At 39.3% G+C, this 19,291-nt stretch overlaps 2 protein-coding genes and 1 long non-coding RNA gene across 6 annotated transcripts; 1 reads left to right on the forward strand and 2 right to left on the reverse strand.

The window, feature by feature from the left end:
* Window positions 1-823: 823 nt before the first annotated feature.
* Window positions 824-8,985, reverse strand: LOC113666181 (uncharacterized). 3 transcript variants are annotated; one of them, XM_027181944.2, is made up of 4 exons: window positions 8,773-8,985; window positions 3,986-4,048; window positions 2,188-2,562; window positions 824-1,902 (listed from the first exon to the last, which is right to left on the reverse strand). In XM_027181944.2, the coding sequence occupies exons 2-4, from the start codon at window positions 4,043-4,045 to the stop codon at window positions 1,546-1,548; spliced, it is 792 nt and encodes a 263-aa protein (XP_027037745.2). In that variant the 5' UTR covers window positions 4,046-4,048; window positions 8,773-8,985; the 3' UTR covers window positions 824-1,545. The 3 variants fall into 3 exon arrangements, with proteins under 3 accessions (XP_027037745.2, XP_027037742.2, XP_027037743.2); XM_027181941.2 differs by lacking the exon at window positions 8,773-8,985 and adding an exon at window positions 5,242-5,464; XM_027181942.2 differs by lacking the exon at window positions 8,773-8,985 and having other exon boundaries at window positions 3,986-4,149.
* A 2,052-nt stretch (window positions 8,986-11,037) lies between these two features.
* LOC113666193 (uncharacterized) lies at window positions 11,038-13,050 on the reverse strand. Its single transcript, XR_003445773.2, has 3 exons — window positions 12,880-13,050; window positions 12,272-12,427; window positions 11,038-11,214 (listed from the first exon to the last, which is right to left on the reverse strand). It is a non-coding gene; the product is annotated as an uncharacterized LOC113666193 (long non-coding RNA).
* Window positions 13,051-13,232: 182 nt separating this feature from the next.
* LOC113666178 (uncharacterized) lies at window positions 13,233-18,672 on the forward strand. 2 transcript variants are annotated; one of them, XM_027181938.2, is made up of 4 exons: window positions 13,233-13,422; window positions 14,386-14,457; window positions 16,931-17,344; window positions 17,574-18,672. In XM_027181938.2, exons 2-4 carry the CDS (start codon window positions 14,389-14,391, stop codon window positions 17,970-17,972), a joined length of 882 nt encoding a protein of 293 aa, XP_027037739.1. In that variant the 5' UTR covers window positions 13,233-13,422; window positions 14,386-14,388; the 3' UTR covers window positions 17,973-18,672. The 2 variants fall into 2 exon arrangements, with proteins under 2 accessions (XP_027037739.1, XP_027037740.1); XM_027181939.2 differs by having other exon boundaries at window positions 13,283-13,525.
* The last annotated feature ends 619 nt before the right edge of the window (window positions 18,673-19,291 follow it).

Here is a 19,291-nt window from a genome sequence, read left to right on the forward strand (position 1 = left end):
TGACCATTCTTACAGAAACACCACGTGTGAGGTTTGCGAGGAGATAAAAAATAACGTTCTCAGATGTTCAAAGCTAATAGACAAAGATGAATCTGTTCTTTGACCATAATCAAGGATTATGAAAAAATGAAGAGGAAGGCAGGGGCATATGTCTAAGTTGAAGACTGCTCAATGGCAGAAGCAATATAAATTAATTTTCAGAGGTTTCACAAGATGAACAATCTTATCTATGTATTTCAGTACCGCAGCCTAGGTAAACCCATTTCAGTCATGAGTTGTCGTTAGACTTCAAATTAATTTCACTTTTAGTGACCATCACCAAAGCAAATCTGTCATTCGGGTGGTCACCAATCAGAAAGTGGTGCATCAGATTTTAAAATGGACTAAAGAGATTGCAGAATTGGTTAATTTGGAATGTACTTTTGTAACTAAACCTACTGCAATGCCACGGAATGATGCCTGGTGAGGCTAACTACTTATCAGATGCAGTTTTCACCGCGCATGTCAAAATATATGAAAAAGTGCATGGGTGACCTCTACAGACCTATAACTGATTCGTGTCAAATTGAATTCACAGCTATTCAAGTGACTCTTGTTTTTCCGCTCAAATTTGAGCAGATGTGATACTTTAGACCCTTACAAAGTACCTTTTGCCCTTAATTATTGTGTTATTATTATTGGTGTGCGTTCAGCTTTGCAAGCTTTTTTTCTTTAGGAGATGTGATACACCTTATTGATCTGTTTGGGTTCTGTATTTCTTGAACAAAAATTTCATAAGGGAGCAATACTGCGGAAAACACAAGGGAGTTTGAATAAGAAAGCATTGGACAACGGAAACGTCGTTTATTGACAAACTTGAACTTCATAATGCTGAAGTAGAACTTCATTGACATCCATCAGTCACCAAATGAAAGCAATCATGATCGAGTTACTGTTTTAGAACTACATAAGGCGTGTGTACACCTGTAAACCATTCCATTACCAGTTTATTTACATATAAGAGTGAAGATTACATCATAAATCGCACTATATCATACACAAGCGATTTGAACAGCTACTGATCATTGCTTCTTGGTCAGTCTGGCCAATTCGGGAGGTTTGTCAGTGCTGGAAACCTTGGTCAGTCTGTGCCCTTACGGCACAAAAGGTAATTTATTAGAACAAAAAAAACCTGTTGACAACAAAAACTGGAGACCCTACCTCACTAATGCGTCACACTAATTCGTCAAATTTCGTAAAGAGTCGAGCCGAGTAAATATCGATCGATTCTACGAAGATGATTTAATCATGTCATGTACAGAAAGAAAACTACCTTAAATCGATATAACACATGGTTCACAAGTACAAGAACCATGTATGTCGTCTTCTTTCGCCGAAGAATTAGAAATTCGAGGCCTTCGCCCTTTTTAGTTGAAGCGATTTATTCGTTTTTTTATCCTCAGGCAAGCCCGTTTTTACAAATACAACTCTTTCCAGCAAAGTGAAATGATACAGCCGAGAGCGAAGCAAAGTAACGTTCTATAGAAAGTTTGTTCGTTCGTTCGTTCAACCCAAGAAATTGGCGTTGAGTAGGTTATCTTCGTTCACAACCTCGTGACCGTTAATAACTTCAATGCATTTGTAGTAGACTTCCAAGTATTTGTATACGTCTGTGCAAGATTGATCGTTGAAGAAGAACTTTGTGCATCTTATCTCGCACATGGTCGTTCCTTCACAGGCGTCCTTAACTTTTGTCAGAAAGAGAGGCGTTGTCGGGCAGTATTTGTTAAACTGTAGGTTTCCTGTGTGTTCCGTGCACAGGCCGAAGTTTCGTCTTCCCCAGAAAGCGGAGATAATGCTTATGTGTTTGTACTCGTTACATCGCAGCCAAGCTGTGTCCTCTTCACATTTCACTGTTCCGTTCTGAATAAGATTCAAAAAGAAGGATCATATTTTAACTTGTCCGAAATATGTATACATGATGCACGTGAATATAGGGCAGAAAATGGACAAAAAAAAAACAATTACCTTGATGAATTTTTTTAAAAATACTATCACGAGTCGTAATAGTATACATTTTCTGAATGGAGCTGTTCGAAGGTAAGTCAATCGAAAGCTTTCTTACTCGTATTTATGGTCAAACAGAGACAAATTGCAGTTATACTAAGAAACCTTTAGAAAGGAGCTAATCAAAATAAATATACTTACGTATCTAATTGGTGTAGGGCCTGGGGCACCTGGAGGTCCTGGAGGTCCTTGCATACCGGGGACACCGGGCATTCCACTACCACCAGGAAAACCTGGAGGACCAGGGAAACCAGGCGAACCAGGAGCTCCATCCATACCTGGAGGTCCCTGAAAACCAGGGGCTCCTGGAAGACCGGGAGTACCGGGGAAACCAGGAGGACCGGGATCTCCTTTGAATCCCGGTGGACCCGGTTGACCTGGCTGACCGGACATTCCAGCCATACCATTCGCACCGGGAGGACCTTGCAATCCTTTGAGAATGAAACCCAGTGTTACATTCTGATCCTTGAGAAGTTTGTTAAGAAGAGGAGGGACTGGAGACACGGGCAGAGACGCCTGGAGAAGAAACGATAGTTGATTTATTAGAATACTGAAGTAGGCTGCTTAGATGTTTTTACCCTCAGATTGTCATACAACGCGTTATTAAAAATGACACTCAGGCAGTATTGGTTTACAGATAGGCCGCTGGAAGGAAAAACTTTTCTTATGTGAAAGGCGCACATACGACGTCTCCTTCATCGATATCGTCATTAAAAAAGAGTTAAAATCGCACCAGGGTAAATTCAGTTCATATAAATAGTTTCATTTTCCTTTACATTAATTTGATATTAGTCATTGAAGTTATTTAAATGGCACAATTCTTAAACAACGCAATTTAAGTTACTAGAAGGTCTTACGAAGCGCTTTGGTGACTATTAAGTTAGCGTTGGATCGAAGTCCTAATTCAAACACCTATTAATTAAAGTTACAATTACAGACACATAGATCTGAAGTTCATGGCTATTAAAGGTACGACGAAAAATGAATAACTGTAATCAAAACCACCGACTTTGATACCACATGCCACCATGAAGACAACCTGATATTATCACTAAACTACAGTTACTCTCGTGTTCATGACAAAGTTGTTACCGATTTGTCTGTGACCACGTATAATGACGCCAAAGTAATTGCCACAGTAGCAAACATCGATCATAGATGAGATTTCGGAGGCGGTTGGCTGCCCCTAACTCTGCCGATTTCTTGATCCTTTTATCTATCTCTCTTTCCCACGAAAAAGCACTATCTTTTTAACTTGAGAACTTTATGAAGACCACCAACGGTCTTTTTCGATATTTTGAAAAATTTTTAGCTAGAATTTTTAGCCAGGAAACAGAGAAAGACAAATTATCATCTGAACGACGTGTAATTGTAAAAAATTAACAAGCAACTCTTTTTACAGTTTACTTCACTTTTTCCATATTTGGCATCAGAGCAGGTGGGACGAAACCAAATATGGCGGAAGAATAAAAATATTACAAATGGTGCCAAGACAGACGAATAAAACTATGATATACTTTTTAAAAATGTCTCTGCTATTAACCTATTGATATCAGAATTGAACATTGAAATTTCTAGAATAGTAATTGAATTTAAGAGCTAAGAACTTAAAAGAACTTCAGGAATCCAAACCACACTTGACTAAAAGCTAAAAATAAACTCCGTAAATAACCATCTAAGAGCAGATATTATTCTGCAGGGACGTTAATGTCTATAATAACAGCCGTTTGGAAAACTTAATGGTAAGTTGACTCCAAAATCCTCAGCGTTTGCATTTAATAAGTTTGTGTAAGCACGACGGAAGTCATCCAAATTGATACGCTCCCTTGATCAACCACCAACCGATCGATCAATCGTTCCATTGATCAAAGGTTCGATCGACCAAGTCGACATGCCTTGTAAACCAAAATTAATGAATCGTTTTAAAACTCGTACTCACCGATAGTTTGAAATGGACTAGGCCTATGGCGACTAGTACCGCCAAGGATGCGAGCCTCATGACCTGGCGAATAAACACAAAACACTATTTTCAAATGTCTGGCACTTTCTGTCAGGCCAACATAGGCGGGCGATGGGGCGTTGGGTTTCTAGCCTGCCTACCGTGACTTCATCCCACCGGTAAATTGTTTATATATTAGACAACTGGTGAATGAATTGTTAATTATCTTTCTCTCATGACTTAACTATTTGGGGATAACGTAGTTTTGTATCTAGGAAAGGGTACACTCCCCTGACTGGTCCGCTCGACAGGTGTGCAGAAACTGTCACCTCTCCACCAATCACAAGCTAGTATTTTGACATATCTTGTTCTGGTTTGTAATTTTTCAATCTTTAGCTAACGATGATCTTTCATCCAGGAAAAAGTTAAATTTTCTGTTAAAATATTTTTTCGCGGGCTTTCCAGTCAGATAAAAACTTACCAAATAAACCATTTAACTGGACAAATGATAGGAATCTTCTATAGATGACATCTCATTTTAGACTTCTGAAAACCCCTTCTCTTCCCTTACAAAATGAAAATTGCTCTTTTACCTGTTGTATCCCGGACAACAAGATCTGCACTGTATTATTTTTCCATCCCATAACACTTCTTAAAAACCCTTACGAGTCTGTCTGTTCTAAATATGCAAACCTTCAGTAACAGTAACTTTCAGTAGAAACTCGAAGTATACAAAATTATACTCGTGTTTCAATTAACCTCGCGCGCCTGTCTTCATTACAGAGTCTTACTCGAACGCGAGCCACACACAAAACATGTCATACATTTTCGCGATAGGTCTTCAAGATCTAAATGTGCACTAACTTACCGTATTTTCCCCCAACAAATAACTTCACCTATCAATATGATATACAGCCCCTCAGTGAAGTAGATGGTAGATATCGGTGGGATAAGTCTTGCACGATGAAATATATCACAGTAACGTCTGCAGAAAAATTCCGTAAAAACTAGAATACGTGACACCGGGAATATCAATACGCCTTGAATTTCTTTGTTGTTTTCAATTGTGAGCTCTCCTTTGAAAATGCCAGCGGTTAGTGAATCTCACCGTTGTGAAACACTTGTCCTGTCAAAGATGACTGAACTGATAGAAGTTCAAACGGCCAAGGCAGCTCCCACCGATATCAAACCACCATTTGATCCAGGAAAAAAGTATTCGCATTCGTTGAGGAAAACGACGCTTATCACAAACCAACCTGCTGATGTTAGCCCGTTGAACCCAAAATACTTGACGGCACTAACAGAAAAAGATGTCCGCGCTTTTGGCTCTACTGATTCCGACAATTATCTCCACAATAAGAGATGTTTGATTGATTGGTCGAGCGGCGCCTGAGACGAGCCTACGATATTTAGCGGCGATATGGTAACGCACCCAACGTGGCATCACCGGCCCCGCGTGAGAGTTGAGACACTTCATACACAACATTAAGATGCGATGACGTAATGTGTTGACCCTTAACACCGACTGGCCAATCAGGGCTCGTCATTTTTGGCGCGAGCAGGTTGCTAGTGTGTGACTACACGCTCAAATAAACACTGGAGTTTATCATTGACGCTCTCTTGAAAATCAAGCCTTGATTTTGTCTGCACGGTTTTCGAGTTTGATGGAACAAGGATGCTGCAATTGTTTGCTTCACTGAGAATTTGATTTGAAATTATTAGAGACCCGAAAAATTTCTAGAATTCTCCTTTTTTCATGTTGTGTCTTGCAGAATGAAAGGAATCTGACGTAATGTTACTCAATCTAAAAGTGTCAGAAATCACATAAGTGTCACTTGGACGAGCTGTGTTTCGAGGTCAAGAAGGCAATGATAAGAATATTCAAAAATCTTTGTTTTCCAAGGAGTTTTTCATTCAAGGTAACTCTAGAAGACAACGGTAATTTACAAATAAAGACGTTAGAAATGTTATAGAAACACCACTTATAAACTCTCACAGTTTTGCCCGACCATAACAGCAATTCAGTGAATAACTTCAAGGTAATTAAGTTTGATTGTCATTCTACTGACAGTGTTTTCTCCGAGTCTATAACCTTTCCCTTTATCTTAGAACTCCTGGTGAGCGTAGGCGACGGAGTGTACAATACTGTAGTGTTGTAGCGCTGGCGTCGTGTTGGGAGCGTAACAAACCATTTCATTGTTAGAATAAAGTCAATAATACACTGTTGTATAAACAGTATTCACACTTATAGTGTTGACTTCTCGTGGCTTCGCGCGACACGATGTTGTGATGGTCAATGAGTTTTTATGACCAGGATCTCTTAGTAAGGGTTAATTTTGATTCCAGTTTCGAGGTGGAGATCAAATGGTTAAAATAACAAAAAATCCCAAAAGCATGATTACCTTTGTTGTGGAGCGTAGTTCAATAAAATCAATGCAAAAAGAATGAAAATCCTACATTCCATGTCATACTACACAAATTTAAGAATTAAATGCGCGCGAGACTTTGGACTCGAATAGCTCTTTCTCCAATTTACAGTTTATTTTACCAGGAAACAGAGCCAAATCAATTACAGTAAAATTTATAACTCTCTTAAGCGTTCCTTGTGTTAAGCAAGTTCAAAAGGGGCAAGCTAAAATTTAATTAGGAGTTTTAGTTTCCAAAGCGTCATAGGTAGAGATCACTTGACAAACAAAAGTCCCTTCCCATACAAGAAGTTGGGAGAAAAAAAAGGCGTCGGATTTTGGATTTCTAAGAAAAATCAACCCTCTTCTCAGCTATCAAAGAAAAACTTCGCCATTCGACTGATGAGTTTCAAGACATGACCTATGGATTTGAAAGGCTGCGTTTAAAAAAATGTGTAGAGGCAAAGAATAAAAGGAAGTATAAAAAAACTGAAAATATCGCGATCAAATTTAAAAAAGATAACAACAAAACAGGTTTTCTTGTTGTGAATTGCATAAAAGAGCAGGTATCAAACTTTGTTTGTACACCTTTTGTCATCATGTAAAGGTTATTTGTAAATGGAAAATAAGCAAAAGAAAGGCGATCTGTTTTCTCGATTTCTTGCGCTTACATTGTTCATGTTTTAAAAAGAGAGCATACAATACCACTTAGGATAAGTGAGAAACCCCTCTGTTGACCAGAACAGAGTCGAACTATGGGGAAATACGATGAAATTTTAAACCGGTGCAGTGATTGTGTTAAGAGCATGTTATTGTCATAAGTGGTGGTATTTACGGAGATTAGCGACAAGAGATTGTCTACGTTTCCCGACACCTGTGTTTAGAGAAAGTGAAAAAGTTTGAACAAAAAAAAGGGCTGTCACTGGAGTCATCTAAAAATTAAGATTTAAGCCATTGGACTCCATGTCAGTTTAAAATGAGCTATGTTTTCCAAAGAGACAAGCTCACGGGCTCGCGAGAATGTCCTGAACAGCGGGTTTAGGACCTAAGGCCAACGTCAGACTTTCCTAAGATGAAGAAAATTCCTGCAACTGAAGTCTGATTCATTCATGCGATTGCAACCCACGCTTAAAATAAGTTAACCAAGGCTGAAAATTAATGATAAATGCAGATACCAAAGAAAGTTATCAATCGTAGAACAGAATGGGCAACTCAGTGGTGCAACAAACCAAAACAAATTGGTGATTCACTACTGAAGATGTCTTAAAGGAAGCCTAAGTTAATACACTACACTATTACTGATCAACCGCAGTAGAACCCTACTAACATAGGACAATACTAATAAACAGTTTGCTTTTGTCGCTATTTTCCTAATTTATGACAAAGCTATACACAGTTTAGGTGATTTCAATTTCATAATCGGAAGAAGTATGCTTGGAGGAAGAAGAAATCCCTAACATCAAAATATGCAGCCAGTATTTTCATAGTTTTTCTCTATTTTGCTAAACAATTATGCAAAATTAAACACATATGCTAGTTCAGAACCGGCAGAACCGTAATGGTCTTTTTGGAGCAATAAGAAATTATTGCGATTTATTATATCTCTTTATGTTTTTACTTCCCGGAGAAAAATTTACGGAAAAATTGAGAAACTGGAAATTTTCTTTGAGAGAGGCATTTTACTCGAACAGAAACACAAACATTATCTTTGCAGTCTTGAAAAACAGTCATTAATTTTTATAGAAAATCTTGTTTAGGGTGGTTTTGTAGATGAATACACGTTTGAGCATCTGTCCCACGACGTAGAGTCAAGCTGTCAATTGTACGAAGCACTTCGCGTTGCGAAGGTAAATCAAAGCGGTTACCATGACAATAGCGACGCCGGTTCCTTCAACGTATCATGGCGCAGGTGGTAAGCTGGTGCCTTGCTCGGAAAGGTCAACATATCTAATTGAATTTGTACAAGAGCAGGAAAACTGCGAAGCACTTAGGATAAGTGAGAAAAACTGTCAAGTAACACAAAAATTGCCAATTTGGAAAGGTGTAAGAGAGCTCAACAGCTGCGTCAAATATCCAAAATGTTAACCCTTTGAAAGTATTTGAAATTGAAATCCCAGAACAATTCGAAAAGAACAGATATATTATAAAATGTGTGAAACAGTATTTCATTTAACTTAAGTGAAAACACAAGGGCTTGATAAAATTTCTAATTATTCTTCCTGCAATATAACCAACCACCATATCTAGGTTTCACCATATCCAGATTTTTTTTAACTAACGAAAGCTCAAATTTGAAAGTAACATTATCCGGCACCCATTCATCACCCACTCCATTTCCTGGTTGAAAACTAACATAATTAACACAAAGCTTTGCTTACTTACAAGTCTGGTAGCTATGTTGTCTCGTCAATGTCTTCTTACACAGAACACGGCTGATCCGACCACAGATCGCTCATACTCACAAATAAATCCCTGATAAAATGTTTTTCCTGAACAAAAAGGGAATAACTGGGGCTAAACTTCAGTTAGAGAGCGAACAACAAGGCCCCAAAGTAAAACCTATTGTTCTCTCTTTGGCTGTCCTGATTTACCCATAAGCCACCGGCTCGACTACAACCTGCCTTTCAAATGAGGATTCCGTACTCCGATTGGCTGATTCGTGTGTGTTCATGTCAACTTCATGTCTTTTTAATTCGTCCACTTTGAAAGCAGCTTGAGATGGAAAATACGTCATATAATATGGAATGCGTTGAGCGAAAAGCTTAGACTCGCTAGTGCAGATCTCGTGTTTTTGTTGTATGAGATGAGACCTATGGAAATTTTTGTTGGATCAAGAGTGCTTGAATTGTGCTGCTGCTCTGGTGCGAATGGAATCTGACAGTCTTTTGTACGTAGCGTGGTATCACATGGAATTTCGAAAGATGAGAGGTCTCGCTCTATGGTCTCTAAACAGATATGGAGACAATGGAGTTATTTTGCTGAAACTCTTCATATTCCCGTTCTTTTCGATTCGAGAAAGGGAAATATAACCGTTGAAACACGGCTTGAGAAGCCTGCTTCATTTTTTACACAAGGCATGCGTCGTCCCCAACCCAATTTGAAGATTTATTTGTTTTTAGGAAATGGACCGTTTTGGACCACAAGAATAGCAGTAATGGGAAAAATCCCTCGATAAAATTTAGAATACTCTACGTCATCCCGGGAAACAGGATTACAATCCTCCAATCCGTCAATACTCACTACTGATGCACATCTTAACTTCGCCTCTGAGACTTCGGTCACAAACAGTGGCAGAGAGAAAACATTTCCAAACGCCAAAAATTTGGCTGATTGTTCCAGATATTTGGAGAATTACAGAGATCAAACTGCGAAAAAGCTCCTCAAAGTACTTCACTAAATTTCATCTCGAGTCAGCTGGTTGCTGGTTGCTGATTGAATTCTGTTAGTTGGAGAGGGCGCGGCTTATTTACATAATGGAATGCTTGTTTATTTTACAGTTTAACATAGGGTTGGACAAGGGCGTGCAAATTCCTCTCTCTCCATCAAACCGTGTAATTGTAAGCTTGCAATTGGTGAAGGCTAATTTGACTAAGTCATTAAGATGAAGAATGTACTCTGTACAAATCACCACTAATAAAAATGTTATACTCGAAGCACGGAGAACTGAGACACCGGTTCATATTTTGAAACCTGAGTATTAAATATCATTCCACAGGCCAAAGAAGGCATAGCAATGATTTAAAGATAATTCTTTGACTCCATCCTGGTTATAATTCTTAAAGGATAAAAATTTCCCTCGATGAACGAGTCTCAGTTTTGATTATAGGTATCATAACACGTCGAAAGACTGGACAAGCCTGTCATAGTATACGTGAGGCTGGAAGACATGATGATTCTATGCAGAAATCTAACGCTTTAACGCTTACAAATCTAAGACGAAATAATCCATTCCTGTTGGGGAAATGATTTTAGATACAAGGTTGTATAACTTTCTTTGTCTTTTATATTCTTTTCCGAACTCCTTTGCGCTTTCCATTAATCCCAAGTCTTAGGAGTTTATCCTAGGGTCTCCAAGCAGTCTTTTCTCAGTTGTGCAAATTTTAGCTGGTCAGGTTTAATAGTTATAAGGAAATTGTCCATACATCTCCTATTAGTTGTCGAGAGAACTGCTTGGGTTTTACAAATTTTCTCGAGGTTTCAGGTGGACGATCGATTCTCTCGTTCTGTCAAACTGTATAGGGAACCACATGGTCGGAATAATGTGACGAATTTTAAACGAAAGAATAAGGTTGACATTACTTGGGGAAGGGAAGGCTGAAGATTTTCTGCTAAAGTTATTCGCCACACATGTAGGATTGACACTTAACGCACGAAAAAACGAGCAAGAGGTCTCGTGCTTTTGAAAGTTGGTTGCAGTTCTGCGAACGAGATTAACAGGGTTTGCGCAATCGCGATTCTTTGAAGCCACTTCTGCTCTCGGTTCAACTCTTACAACGAAATTCGACCGGAACAAATTCTGTAGGACCCTTGCAGTGGTTAAACAACAGGAAATCGTTTTTAGAAAGAGTTAAAAGTCATTTTGAAGTCGAGGTATAAATTTTCTTTTACATAGGACATTTTGTTGTCGAGAATAAAATCGGAGCCAAGTGAGAATGCGAACGATACTTCTTTATTTGTAAGGGCTCTGAAAATAAATCAATTTTTTAAATCTTCAATGCATTGTCGCTTCTCCACTGGTTTGCTGGCGGCTCACCAAGATAGAGAAAGTACCTCCTGCAGATCTTGGTGTTGTCAAATCCGTTTCAAACAGTCGAATGAATAGTTCTGTCAGGAGAAACAGAAGAAAAGCTAACAACAATTGGAGGGTCCAAAAAAGGTTTTACAAAATAGTTTGGTATAATAGAGAAGAAACCTTACCATACAGCCGATGGCGCCCAAAGACCGCTGCAGTTGTTTCCATGGGAGTGTATGCTCCAGAAACAACAAACTTTTTTCGGCATTTTTGTAGTCTCTTGTGGCTCAAAAGTTCGCCATTTCTGAAGCATACTACTCCTTTGTCATATACATTACCACGGCAACAAAAGGGCTTTTAAACAACACCAGCTGTAATTTGTTAAGCTCTTTTGAAATCATACAAGAGGAAAAAGTTAAAGGAAATATTTCGAAAGGATTTTTATAAAGATGACTAAGAGCAAAGTATTCGGGGAAAAAGAAACGTTACATGAGATATTCGAAGACGTTTTTTGGAGAAGTGGAGCGACATACATTCGTCAATCGGTGAAAAAAAAAGTACTGATAAGATAGAAAGGTTGATAATGAGGATGTTATAATATTGTTGAGGAAGTTTTGGACGGAACAGTCAATTCGGGTGATAAGGAAACATATTTTACATAAAAAGGGGTAGATTTCTTTTCTGGATTTTTTAAGTTAAAAAGAGAAGGCCCATATGCAGCCATCGTGCACCCTGTCTCAACTGAACTGACATTTCATAGGTTCAGTTCACCCGGATATGCAACAGTGACCCAGGCTAGCTGGAGCAACTGACTCGACCTTCTAACAGGTGCTAGAATTATAACCTCAACACGATTTACTTATTTTCTAGGGCACTTAGCAACTCCACGGGTATTGTCAACAAATGTGCAATGCAACTAAGTTATGTTTGAACATCATCATTTCTAGTCGAGAGTTGAAGTTAGCAAAAATTTCTTTGGCATGAAAAGCTAAACAATTAAGGACAGAATGAAATAAAACTTATTTATTACTGCAGAGTTCAGACTTTCACGTTACGATACGCAGCCGCGAGTCCACCACGAAAACTACACGGCTCACTAAAGGGTCAAGACAGGATGTATTACTACACGCCACAGCACGCTTTATATACCTTAGGCGAAGATGTGTAATTATGAAATGACCGAATCCCTTCAGTGATCCCTTGAGCGAACAGCAATGTTTCTTCGGCATGATAACCTCCAGACGTTACAAAAAAAATTAACCACTAGTGAATAGTTGTCTTTCTTCGGGGAGACCCTCACAAACTCTATATAGAAAGTTTCATAAAGGAACATTTATATATTTACGGTAGGAGGGTGTCGTTTATCAGTGGCACGCAATGATTAGTAATATCAAGCATTCACTACAAAATGAACATCATTTCTTTTCTAAACAGATATGGTTGGTGAATAATCGTTTCCGAATTTTGCTAGCTAAGCGATTATACGTTCAAAGGCATCATTTTATATCGAGCGTGGAGAGCAAGACAGACGAATTGAAAACAATTTATTATTTGCCCATTGAATCTTCAGTGGAGCAATCGATCCGTCAAAACAAACTACACAGATGAGTCATTTTTCAAACGGAGAGCTTTTGTAGATGAAAAGGCCATTAACTTTGTCATCCCAACCTCCCTTATAATAACCATATCGCAGACAAGCCGTCATTTAAAAGGAATATGACATCTCAATCAGAATTCCTGCAGAAAATCAGACAAACCTCCCAAATTAGATCGCTGAAAAATCGAGAAAACAGTTTTGCTGATTGCACGCCACCTGCGCAGTGATGTCAAAACTTCTTGTGTTCTTTACAAATCTTGACACTTAACCTCGCCTGTGATTGGTCACCAGGCGCCAAAACATGTCCTAAATCACTAGTCTCCTGTTACTCGCACCTGACAGTTCAGTAGAGGTTTTGTTTTATTATTAAATAGCAATCCAATTATATCAATATTACCTAAGAGTCGATTTGGTTCATGACTGAGCCATTGTTTCACTCCACGGGCAGCTCCAAGGCGCGCGCTGATTGGCCCGTCAAAGCATAAGCATGTTAAGCTTGCATTACGTCATGCCAAATAAAATTTCCTCCTTTGTAATGCCACGTCAAGCACGGGAAGGTGGTTGGACGCCGGCAACACACATGCGCGAAAGCTCCCCGAGCGCCAGTATTGAAACATTTGAGACCAGAGCCATTTTCAGACCTCACGGTAACGGCAACTGACAGGGCTTATTTTTCCATCGGAAACAAAAAGCTTTGTCACAGGTTAGTCTTGGACTGATTGGTAAACATTTTTGGGGTTGAACTGGAGCACTGAAGGAATTAGCGCTGTGTTACTCTAACCACACGGGACAGGGATTTAACACTGGTAAACCAGCTTCGTTATTTACGAAACGCCATTTCTTCTCCGCGGACATTTTGTCTTGTTTTCTGTTCATGATACGCTGCAGTTTTTTAACAAGTCTGACGTCGATAGAGGAATGGACCTCATCCAAACAGATGGGACTTCAGAGCAAGAAAGTCAATCGTAGTCTGGATGAATTAAGTCGTCTGTTTGGATGAGGTTTATTATCTTCGCCGACTAAATTATCGACGGACCAGGAGAACTCTTGGTTTTGTTATAACGATAGACTTTGCAGAAGGATGTGGGCAGCGCAGGTTGACTTAGCTTGAACTAATTTCCCTGGGGTTCGAGTTGATCAACCTTCTATTTCATATTGCCTTTCTCTTTTAAACAGGGGGGATTTAGCTAACGAGAAAAATATTATTATGATGGCGTTTGACATTACTTGCCCGAGTCATACCTTGATCGAAGGATCAAGGATGTGTTACCTTCTTCCTCAGCCTAACGAACTATGGACGGGAAATGTACCATTACTTTAGAAAATATTATTTATATTAATGCTCCTTTAGACTTGAAATTTCGTCTCAAAGTTTTTCAGTTCTACAGCGGTAAGTTTAGTAACTGAACGCTTGGTCGACTGTGCGTTTAAGTCGCAATCATTTACAACTTTAGTGATACAACCAGTAAATCTTTACTTCACTAAAAACAAGAGAGAGTTTCAAAAAGACGTTTTTAAATCCCATTGAGTTAAAAAACTTGAGGTAAAGATTTTGGCGCCAAGATACTTTGCCGATGAGATGAATCACAACTCAGTAATAATTAATAACAAATCAGGGTGTTCGAGAATCACTGATCACTTGTTCTCTTGTTCATTTCACTTCCAGGTTATGGGGCTCAGAGGAGGCATAGGCTGCCTTCTTGCCTTATTTGCGGGCCTACTATGGCTAGAATCTACGGTAGGTGAAGATTATTTTCTCCGTTATTCCCGAGAAGTCTCAATACGTATTATTGATACGCGCCATTGGATTATCTTAGACGAGGGACAGGTCGTTTTTCGGTGGTTCGAGGTGTTTTGTTCCCCTAGTTATACAACTGTGAATTCAACAATCTTACGGTAGATTAACTTACAAACTGATAAAATTTCGTGCTTTTTTTGCGAATGTTATGACTAAAGCTTGTGTGCAAAAAATGTCGAACGCAATAGAGGAAGTAGAGCGGACAGAATACCAGTTAGGTGACCGACCTAGCATCACAATCACTCATTATAAACACAAAAGTTCTTGCGTTACTCTCCTCATTATTTAGTTTCGCAAAGCTTTCATCATGATCGATCTTCTTGTCTCTAATGAAAAGCCGTATAAAACTCCGCACATGAGCTAAACATGCTTCGGTCTCAACCAAGTCTTCCAACTCTCATTCGTTACCGTGGTAAAAACTTTGTCCTACAACGTTATGGCACAAGTACATGTTTCTAAAACATTCAAAATGTGAAAAAACACTTTCGATTTCATTCCATTTTTCAATTTTTTTATTAGATCGTATAATTTTGGAGCTTTTTGACACTTGCTTGTCGATGCATAACATTTGCCTGATGTAAACAATGGGCAGGTACCACCAGTAAAGCTAATGGTTGCCCAGTAAAAGTCAAAAACTTTTTTTTTTTTGTATCCACATTGCGTTTTATTTTCTTAGCGAGACCAAAACAAGTACTTTTCATCGTTAGGAATATAATTCTGCGCAGAGTATGCTCGCGTTTAGAATGTTTGACAGTCGTAACTACTCGAGATCTGCAATAAATCGTGTTACTCTTCTTGAACAAACATTAAGCCAGTGTTTTATGGACTGTTTTTTTTTTTTTTTTTTGTAAGGTGAGGGTGTTTACGTTTTCAAAACATCTTTTATTCCTTTCTTGTGGAAAGGAGGATAGTTTTTGACATATAAATGTCTTGGAATAATTATTCTTAGGAATAACTACCCTGTGCCTCACGACAAGCAACAAAGCATCAAAACCTATCTGACACTTATGAAACAAAGATGTTCCCTAAAAACTTTCCTTTACCACACTAAAATGCTAAATAATTTAGCGTATGACTCGGTTAACACAAAAAATTATAACACTAATACTTAAGTCAACTTCCGAGTTAGCTTTCATTTGCAGAGTTACAAAACGTAACATACGAAAATGGGAAAGTTAGAAATTGAAACATCTGTAAGAATATAATTCCTTTTACGGAAATAGCGCAGGGTTGGGGAACACCATGTTCCTCACGGCTTATTTGAGTGTAGCATTTTCCATTCGCGGAGTGAAAAGTGCTAGATCTTAATCTTCAACCTTTTGTTTTTTCCTTATTGCTTTCACATATCAAGAAAATAGCTCCTAGAATACAAGTCTTCTATCCCAGTGCCGTGTCACTTAAAAATGTGTCGAAAATGTGATGAAAACCTGGTGCTGACGGCCTTATTCTGAAGTGTTAAAAATTCTGAATGAAACATTTACCTTTTAAATTCAGTCCATGTGGAACGATTCATAAATTAAATTAAAAATTTCGTATATTCACTATAAGAGAAGGTGAGATGGATTTTTTTGTAATGCGTGAAAATGTCAGAGGACTGTAAATACAGCTAAGGCAAGAAGACCAAAGACTACTGTGGAGTGACCATAGTCACTATACTTAAAATTCTCAGGAATGAACTATTTTCAAATTGTGAACAAAACGTCTCAAAGCAGTGATGTGATTTCTTGTTAGGGATTATAGCAGGTTGTTGCTATCTTTTTTTATCTCAGGGATTACATATCAATTATAGCAAAACATTCGGTGAAATTAAACAAGTCAGCTAAAAAAATTTTAAATATGATTTGACGCAATGCTATCTTTTCAACCTCTCTTTTGTTACAACGTTGAACAGAGGGGGAAAGTAAGCCAGTAGTTCAGCTCTCGAACAAAAATGTCTTCTATACTTGTCAAAATTTTTTTCGAAAAAAAAAAATGTTCCAGAACAAGTCACGTGTGAGTACCGGAATATAAGCGATCGCTCTTGAGGTGTATCGGAGGAAGAATAAGTTAGCTGCCGCTGAACTGCGGCGAGAAGAGGGTTGACTTTCTTCTTTGCTGAGAAAAACTCTAACAATTAGATGAATAACATAATCGAATGTTGGTCACAAACGAAGCATCTATTTTATGTTTATACCTCGAGGTCCGGCTTTCTCCCATAAGTCAGTCGCTTGAAAAATCAGTAAAGTTTTCTCGTACATTCACCTCATTGAACTTCGTAGGTTTTTTCTTAGGTTAAATGATCAATCGGATATTCAACTGTTTGACGTGTAATTCGGAGTCTACGATCACTTGACTAATTCTACTATGCGATCTAGATAGCTGCCATTTCTATAAGTATCAAGCACTAATTAACTTCTACGTTTACTTCTCACAGTACTCACAGCAAATCCTACCCGATTGGCCGAAGATCGGCGACCGTATAACGCAACCGTTCCTTGACCAGCTCATGGTCAGTCAGTTGCTCGAACAAAACCTTACCCTCGGTTTCTTCTTGAAAGGCCTCAACGGTCCACCAGGACCCCCAGGGCCTCCAGGCCCTCCCGGAGATCCTGGACCTCCGGGATTAGCCGGTCCTGCCGGAACACCCGGTCATGTGGGTGAAGATGGTGCCCCTGGAGCAACAGGTACATCCGGGCCACCAGGACCACCTGGACCTCCCGGAATACCTGGAGAAAAGGGAGACCCCGGAGAGCAGGGAGCCCCTGGTGCTGCTGGTCTTCCCGGTGCCCCCGGTCTACCTGGAGCGCAAGGACCTATGGGTCCTGCTGGTCCTGAACCAATCATGCCGGTAAGCTGAAATGATCACAAATCACCTACGAAATGCATTCGGCTTTCCCTACAGTTTCCAACCAATCACCGTGGCAGTGGCCATTTGGCAAATCTACGTTCAATATTTAAAAGAATTTGATCCACCTTTGAAGTGCTTAGAATGTTTAGCATCTCTGTCCAACTACCCTTTAACACCAATTCTTAGCCAACTCAAAGGTTCTAACTTAACTGTTCATCTTGTCTCATAGAACTTCACTGTAATCTGCGAAGGCGAGAAGGGCTGGGTACAATGCAAACAATACGAACTCATCAAGATCACCAAGGCATTCTGGGGTCGTGACGACCACGTGACGTGTCCCAAGATTCCAGCAGGGCTCACATCCGACAGACTGTGCGAAACAACGTCAGAAAACACTTTGAAAAAAGTAAATGGACAGTGTAAAAACGAACAAGCCTGTGAAGTGGTGGCTTCAAACATTTTCTTCGACGACGACACTTGCGGTAACGTGTACAAGTATTTAAAAATCTGGTACGAGTGCATTCCGGATGAAGCAAACGCCGTGGACGTATTGAAAGATGGAGGCAAGCGACGACGTCGACGAAAGAAGAAGAGGGCAACAAAAGACAAACGGTCCTCAAAGGAATAAGCACAGACTGTAGAATAACAAAATTAACTTAAAACTTCTACGTTACTACGTTACTTCAACAGCAACTCGATTTTCCTGAGGCACTTTAGCTTCGGTGTTCATCACTTTGCAAAACATTCTCGTTAACAAAAAAAAAGCATGCTTACTTGTTAAGCAAATTTTCGCATTCAGCAGCAAAACCCACATGAGTGAGCGGCGTCCGAGCACTTTGTGTCAATATGTATGTATATTGAAGTTTAACTTTATTTGATAAAGAATGTACCAATTGAGACCCAAGTCATTTAGGTGACTGCATTAGTTTGATTCAGGAGGGAAAAACCAGATGTACTGGTTTCAGGGGTTGGGACGCGCGGAATAGCCGCACCCCTCCCTTCTTAAGTTGTGTTGATTCGTTTTCTGAACACTCTGTACAATATTTTCGGGAAGAATGTTAAATTAAAAGAAGCAGGAGACCTGTACAATAGGCTTGCCATTCGTTTCGTTATCGGTAAGTTTGAGCTAAAATAAAAAGTATTAACAACGTACCAGACGAAGTTTGGACTAAACATGCGACTCAGTTTGACAAGTCGCCACGCATTTGTGTATTCAAACATATTTGTTTTGGTATGTCATTTGTGAACGACCTCCAGCAATGGGCTTGCTTGGAACATAACTATGGTCAAGGTTAAACAAAATGGAAATAAATTAGAGGTTTTCTTCATATTGTGTACGCGTCAGAAGTATCGTGAAAAACCACGTGACAGACGATAAAACTGCTGGCCATTGTACCGACATGCTCACGAAGACCGGTTGGAAAACTGTTTGTGATACAATCTACAATCACAGTAAACTTAAATAATGCGTCTTTTTTCTTCCCTATTCAATCGTGACAACGAGGATAGTGTATGGTCGCCTCAAACAATCCGTTTTGAAAATGCCTTAACGAAAGTAAAAGTTCTCCGACGAAATAACTACGAAACTACAAATCGCTAAAACGTTAGGGCTTTATCGAGAAGACACCGACCTGATAAGCTTTTTTCCTTCAGCCATTCATGACATATAATCAGTGGTTAGGTAGTAGCAACACGCCTACATTTTTTCAGTAGAAAATGAAAGCCACGGACTTTTTTCAACTCTCTCAATGTAAATTTAGGGCAGTTTTAAGACCTCCCTGTCGGCTAAGAACCAAAATCATCGAAAACAAACAATACAAGGGCAAACCACCGCAAACACCTCGAAAATTCAAAACTGGAAGGGCATCGTACCTCAGAGGCCTCCTTAACCCAGTTCACGAGGACCTGTATTGCGATGTGTTTTTCGCGTGAGGAAACTGCGAAGTG

This window comes from Pocillopora damicornis, chromosome 3, assembly GCF_964200805.1.
Source record: "Pocillopora damicornis chromosome 3, jaPocDami1.2, whole genome shotgun sequence".
NCBI lineage: Eukaryota > Metazoa > Cnidaria > Anthozoa > Scleractinia > Pocilloporidae > Pocillopora > Pocillopora damicornis.